Genomic DNA, 6828 nt, shown 5'->3' on the forward strand with positions numbered 1-6828 from the left:
TAACCTCTGCGATCTTCCTTCAAAGTATAAAATGGTAACACCAGTGAAAACATAAAAATATACTAGAAACCCAAATTGAGAGTCTACAAAATACTGAAGTACTCCCCAAAACTGTCAAGTTAATAAAAAACATGGAAGGTATGAGAAATTGTCAAAGACCAGTGGAAGCTAAGGAGACATGAAAATTAAGTGTAATGTGGTATTCTGAATGAAATTTCGGAATACAGCACTAGAGAAAAAAACTAGTGAAATCTAAAAAATAGTATGGTTAGTTAATAATGTATCAGTATTTCCTAGCTATGACAAATGTACTAGAGCTGTGGTTGGCAAACTGCGGCTCGCGAGCCACATGCGGCTCTTTGGCCCCTTGAGTGTGGCTCTTCCACGAAATACCACGGCCTGGGCGAGTCTATTTTGAAGAAGTGGCGTTAGAAGAAGTTTAAGTTTAAAAAATTTGGCTCTCAAAATAAATTTCAATCGTTGTAATGTTGATATTTGGCTCTGTTGACTAATGAGTTTGCCGACCACTGTACTAGAGTAATAAAAGATGTCAATGAGAGGACTCTGTGAGGAGTATATAGGAATTATTGTTTTAACTTTTCTTTAAATCTACTATTCCAGAATGAAGTTAATTTTTTTAATATTTAAAGTACTTTAGTTTTCTAGGAATCAACAGTTTTCTGAAAAATCAAGTATGTACAGATACCTTTTGATTCATTTCCCTTTTGGCCCCCGTGCAACAAACTCACATTGTATCGAAGTGGCAGAGACTGAGGAGGGCCAAACATATTCTCTTAGTTGCTGGAACTCTCCTGCCACCAGGAGTGCTAACCCAGTCTCTGGTGTGCTAGCCCAGGTGGAACCATCAGCCTTCATCTCCTGGCTCTTTTCTATGGCAGTGATGCCACTAAGTAAAGCGATGATAAGCCAGTCAAAGAAATACCTGTTTTCCAATTAATGGTAAAGAACAAACAAACAAAAACACATAATTTTCTCTCACATAATATTAATAGAAGATAGGGAATAGAAAATTTACTCAGGGAATCAACTGACATTGTCCACATAATCTATCAGATCACACTTGCAGAAAGCAACATGCCCAGTGTTGAGATAAATTTTTAGTGGTTCAGGTTTTAAAAATGAGAAATTAATTTACTTTCTTCTCTGTGCTGATCAAACCATGTAGCCTGAAATTAGGACAGATTGAACAAATATTTGCTTGGCTAAGACTATACTATATTGTTTCTCCCCTTCCCCGCCCCCCCCCCCCCCCCCCCCCCCCGCCAAAAAGCGAGTTCTTTTCAATACTAATGCAGGCTTCTGACATGAAAGTAGCCCTGATTTCATTCTAATTCTAAAACCTCCTATCCAAGCAAGGCAGAAATCAACTAGTTTGCAATGCTGTGGTATCAGCAAGCATCATGGGACTGGGAAAAGATCCTATACAGGATACTCAGGCTACATGCATACAAGAGAGCTGAGACTTGCTTTGTAATTACTCTGCAAAATGAACCACTAAAATGGCATAAAATGAAGGCCAAAAGAACACGTAAGAATCAACATCCACCACACACACAAAGAATCCTTGAGAAATCTTATGGTCCTAAAAAACAGGGCCAGACCAATATTCAGATATCCCAGGCAGGCCAAAATCTAACAGCATCAAGCTGAGGGAAGCCAAAGCAGCAGCACACAGACTGTCACTCAGAAAAGTTAACCGGCCCAGACCAGGTTTGGCTACTGCCTTCTACTGTTACAGAGACTCACAGATGCACCACATCACTCAGAGACTAGTCACAAACATTTATTAGCGTTGTCCGGAGAGTTCAATATATTCTTCCATCTTTAAAATTTCCAGTGAGTTTGTGCACAAATGTTTTCTATAAAACTTAATATAACATATAAAACAAGTTTTAGTACATCAGTTCTAGGTGAAATTTTACTCATTTCTGAAACTGATACATTTTCTTAGAAAAAATATTATCTGTTGCAAACTCAATGTGTTAGAAATGTATTTATCTAACACATTAACAAATGTAAAATACAAGATTATAGCCTAATCTTAATCATTTGATGTTTAATAAAGTTCACTTGGAAGTAAAGGCCTTTGTGTTTTTCCCTGAGATTTCTCTCATTTTTAATGAGGTCTGATAATTCAGGACATTGACAGAAGTTGCCTTCCTCATGTGAGTTCTATAATATACAATGACTAGTGGCCTGGTGCATAAAATTCATGCATGGGGGGGTCCCTCAGCCCAGCCTGCACACTCTCCAATCAGGGACCCCTTGGGGGATGTCTAACTGCCTGTGGGATCAGGCCCAAACCGGCAGTCGGACATCCCTCTCACAATCTGGGACCACTGGCTTCTAACCGCTCACCTGCCTGCCTGCCTGATGGCTCCTAACTGCCTCTTCCTGATTGCCCCTAACCTCTCTGCCTGCCTGATTGCCCATAACTGCCTCTGCCTGCCTGCCTGCCTGATAGCCCCTAACTGCCCTCCCCTGCCAACCTAATCTCGCCCCTAACTGTCCTCCCCTGCCAGCCTGATCCTGCCCCCAACTGCCCTCCCCTGCCAGCCTGGTTGTCCCCAACTGCCCTGCCCTGCCGGCCTGATCTTGCCCAGTCTCTGTCTCTCTTTGTTTTTCTCAGCAGTCCTCCATGCCTCCCTGTGTCCCTCTTCCTCTTTCCCAGCTGGGAGTGGGTGGGGCCAGTGGAGGCCGCTCCACCCTCTTCCTCCCTTCCACCAAGGCCTCTTCAGGCCCAGTCTGTTTTGTTTCCTCATTCTGAGAGAGGCTCCGAGAGTGAGCTGGGAGGGAGGGAAAGAAAGGGAGAAAAGGCTGTGTGTGTCTGTGCATGTGTGCGGTTGTGAGTATGAGTGCTGGCCCCACCTTCCCAATCCCCATCTCCACGGCCACAGGTCCCCCACCCACCAGAGCCTGCTGCTGGTGCAGCCTGGGGCATTAGGTCGAGTCTCCGGTCGTTGCGGATGTGACGGACCCAGGGTTTTTATATATTAGGATAGGTTGAATTATGATAGATCTTCTGACATTTATTATTTTTACAGGGTTTGTGAACCCTCAAAGGAAAAAAAGACACCTATTAAGAAGGGTTCTGGTGGCTACCTTGGCTCAAACAAACAAAAAAAGCGGGGCCAGCAGCCATTTCTGCACAGGGGACTCTCATGCAAACTGTTCAGCATTAAACTGCTGCTGGCTGAGCCAGCCCTTTTAAGGGTTTCCTGGAATCCTATTCCTACCAATAGGATTGAGACTTTCTCCATCCAATCAGAGCAGCTCTATTCTGACCAATCAAGACCAGTGCCTTTGGACCAAACTTTGAGGATTTGGATTCCTCATTTGTATGAGGACAGACCAGAGGCAGAAACTTCTGTCCATTTAAGCCAGCTTCCCTCTGGCTCAGGGAGCGAACTTTCCACAGGGAGCAGACCAGAGCTGCCTAGCCAAAGAGAGTCCTGGCCCAAGGGTGACCTAGCCCCTGCTGTTTTCACAGCTGCATTGCATCACAACTGAGCTATTCTTCAGCTGTGCTGTTTTCACAGCCATGCTATAGCACTGAGTCAAGTTTCCTTTTTCACTGCACCCCAAATTAGGGATTCCTGTTGGTGCTGAGTTGGCACCAATGACCCAGAGTTAACAGGTTTAACTTCATTCTAACAGAGTTGGCTAGAGTATATGCATTTAACCAATAAACCAAATCTTTAAGAACTCAACACAGTACAAATATAATTCCTGCTTAAAAAAAAGGGTGGGGGGAGATTTGTTAGTAGAAAATCGTCTCACCACTACCTTGTGCTCTACGTTCAATATACAGCACACAAGTCTTTCTTGCAAATTTCTCCATTTCAGTATGAATGACACAGAACAGGAAGAATGCAATTTTTAAAGGCTAACCTTAGCTGATATGTAAGAGCATAATAACCTATGACCAGCCCCACCTGGGTGAAGGACAGACTGGGAAATTTAGACAAGCTTGTGCCTATCAGAAGAGGAAACAGTTAAAGGAAACAATTTGCCAGTCTTTGTGACATTGTGTGTTTTCTAATAAAGTATCAGTTCCTTCAAAACTTCCCAAACTCATCACATAGGAGGTTTTTCTCTCTGGTGTGCCTTCTGTTATAATGCACTCGAAGAACTGCCTTACGAGCAAAAGTTTTCCCACATTCAGTACACTCATGTGGTTTCTCCCCTGTGTGAATTCTCTGGTGCTCTCTGAGAGTTGAATTGTGGGCAAAAGCTGTCCCACATTCATTACACTCATAGGGTTTCTCCCCTGTGTGAATTCTCTGATGTGATCTCAGACCAGATATACGGGCAAAAGACTTCCCACATTCACTACATTCATACGGTTTCTCACCTGTGTGAATTCTCTGATGGGTACCGAGATTTGTCTTACGGGAAAAAGTTTTCCCACATGCATTGCATTCATAGGGTTTCTCCCCTGTGTGAATTCTCTGATGTGTACTGAGGTGTATCTTCCTGGAAAAAGTTTTCCCACATGCATCACATTCATAGGGTTTCTCCCCTGTGTGAATTCTCTGATGTGTACTGAGATGTGATGTCTTGGAGAAAGTTTTCCCACATGCATTACATTCATAGGGTTTCTCCCCAGTGTGAATTCTTTGATGTACTTGGAGGGCTGAATTATGAGTGAAAGTTTTCTCACAGCCATTACATTCATAGAGTTTCTCACCAGTGTGAATTCTCTGATGTACTCTAAGGGTTGAATTATGGGCAAAAGATCTCCCACAATCACGACATTCATACGGTTTCTCCCCTGTGTGAATTCTCTGATGGGTACTGAGGTGTGTCTTCTGGGGAAAAGTTTTCCCACATGCATTACATTCATAGGGTTTCCGCCCTGTATGAATTCTCTGATGTGCACTGAGGTGTGTCTTGTTAGGGAAAGTTTTCCCACATGCAATACATTCATGGGGTTTTTTGCCTGTGTGAATTCTCTTATGTGCTCTGAGATGTGATGTCTTGGAGAATGTTTTCCCACATTCAATACATTCATTTGGTTTCTCGTCTGTGTGAATTCTCTGATGTTCTTTGATCTGTGCCATCCTGGAGAATGATTTCCCATATTCATTATTTTGATAGAGTTTAATCTCTTTGTGTGTTCTCTGATGTACTAAGAGGGCACACTTCTTGTAAGATTTCCCACATTCATTGTTATCATAAGGTTTCTCTTTTGTGTGAACTGTCAGATGTTCACTGAGGTTTGACATCTGACAGAAAGTTTTCTCAGATTCATTATATTCATAGAGACGGGCCCCCATATGAGTTCCAGGATAATGAATAGTGTGTGAATTTGAACAGAAGAACTTCCCACACTCCTCACATTCACAAGTCTTCTCCTCTGAGTGGGTCCTCTGATGCTGAATGAGGTGTGCTTTCTGGTAAAAGAACTTACTGCATTCATTACTTTCAAATGACTTCTCTCCTATACCATTTTCCTGATTTACACTGAAAAGTGAGTTTTGATGTAAGGATTCCCGATGTTTACCACATTGATAGAATTTCTCTTCTGTCTGAGTTCTCTGATGTATTATTGTAAGGTCTAAATCCTGGTAGGAGGCACTTGTACATCCATTAAAAACACAGACCTTATCTCCAGTTTGTATCTTCTGATGTACCAGATGGGCTGATCTTTGGGTCAAGTTTTCCTCACATTTACTGCTTTCAAAAGCAGTTCTTTTAACAGTTCTTGTAACAGTTCTCTGAGGTTGAATGAGGAGTAAATTCCTGTTGAAATTATTTCCACTTTCATTACATTCATAGTGTGTCATAGTCATCTGAACTTTATCATATTCCACAATAGTGGCTTTGTCACAGGATCTCCCACATTCATTAAGATCAAAGCATTTCTCCCTTGTACCAGTTCTCCTGTGGTTAAATAGAGTTGCGTTATCACAGCTTTTCCCAAATACATCATCCTTACATTATTCCTTTCTTGTTAGAGAATTCTTAACTATAACACAGACAAAAGTGTTATCATGTAAAACTTTTCCAAATTCATTACATTCAAAAGGTTGCTCCAGAGTTGGAAATTTCAGATGATCTCTCTTATGACTGAGAGCATTCACATTTTTATACTCGTAAGACCTCTCTTCAGGATGAGCTTTCTCATGTTTGATATCAAGCTGCAACTTTTCACATACATTCGTGTAATCAACCTTTCTTGGAAAGTTTCTATCATTAATAATTAAGTCAGAAACAAGTGGCAACTTCATTCTACGTGAGTCACATTCACAGGGCATTTTTCCTGAAAAATCTGCAGTTATATCCAGATTAATTGGTTTTCCTAAAACTATCTGCCTTTCTTTACTCAATGGTTTATTATCAATGAATATTACTTGCCAAAGAGGTTTCTCTTGTTTTTCCTGGTTCTCCTCAATGTGGACATCAACTCTGTAATATCCTAAAATTAGAAACATTGAAAACATCTTATGAATCTTAAATTTCTTATTATGAGGAGCTTATAATCATTTTCGTTATGCTTTGTATTGTTTCTGGTCATGTTTTCAAAGATTAATAATTCATGCACACAGACAGAAACACAAGACACACACACTTTCTCTCTGCTCATCCACGTTGTTTAAAAAATCAGAATTACTCCCAGTGCTAGCCAAAATGGAGCAGCCTCCTTCTTCCAGGTCCTCCCTCTTGCAACTAAAAAATCCCTGGGGAAAAAAACTCTCAGCAAAGTGGGAATAGAGGGATCATGCCTCAACATAATAAAAGCCATATGTGACAAACCTACAGCCAACATCATACTTAATGGGCTAAATTAAAACCATTTCCCCT

At 41.4% G+C, this 6828-nt stretch overlaps 1 protein-coding gene across 1 annotated transcript; it reads right to left on the reverse strand.

Annotated features, from left to right (window-relative positions):
* Positions 1-4079: 4079 nt before the first annotated feature.
* On the reverse strand, positions 4080-6580 carry ZNF658 (zinc finger protein 658). Its single transcript, XM_054727620.1, is given in 1 exon segment — positions 4080-6580. A coding segment is annotated over 1 exon segment (2388 nt). The 5' UTR covers positions 6468-6580.
* Between the last annotated feature and the right edge of the window lie 248 nt (positions 6581-6828).

Source organism: Eptesicus fuscus, chromosome 15 (assembly GCF_027574615.1).
Source record: "Eptesicus fuscus isolate TK198812 chromosome 15, DD_ASM_mEF_20220401, whole genome shotgun sequence".
NCBI lineage: Eukaryota > Metazoa > Chordata > Mammalia > Chiroptera > Vespertilionidae > Eptesicus > Eptesicus fuscus.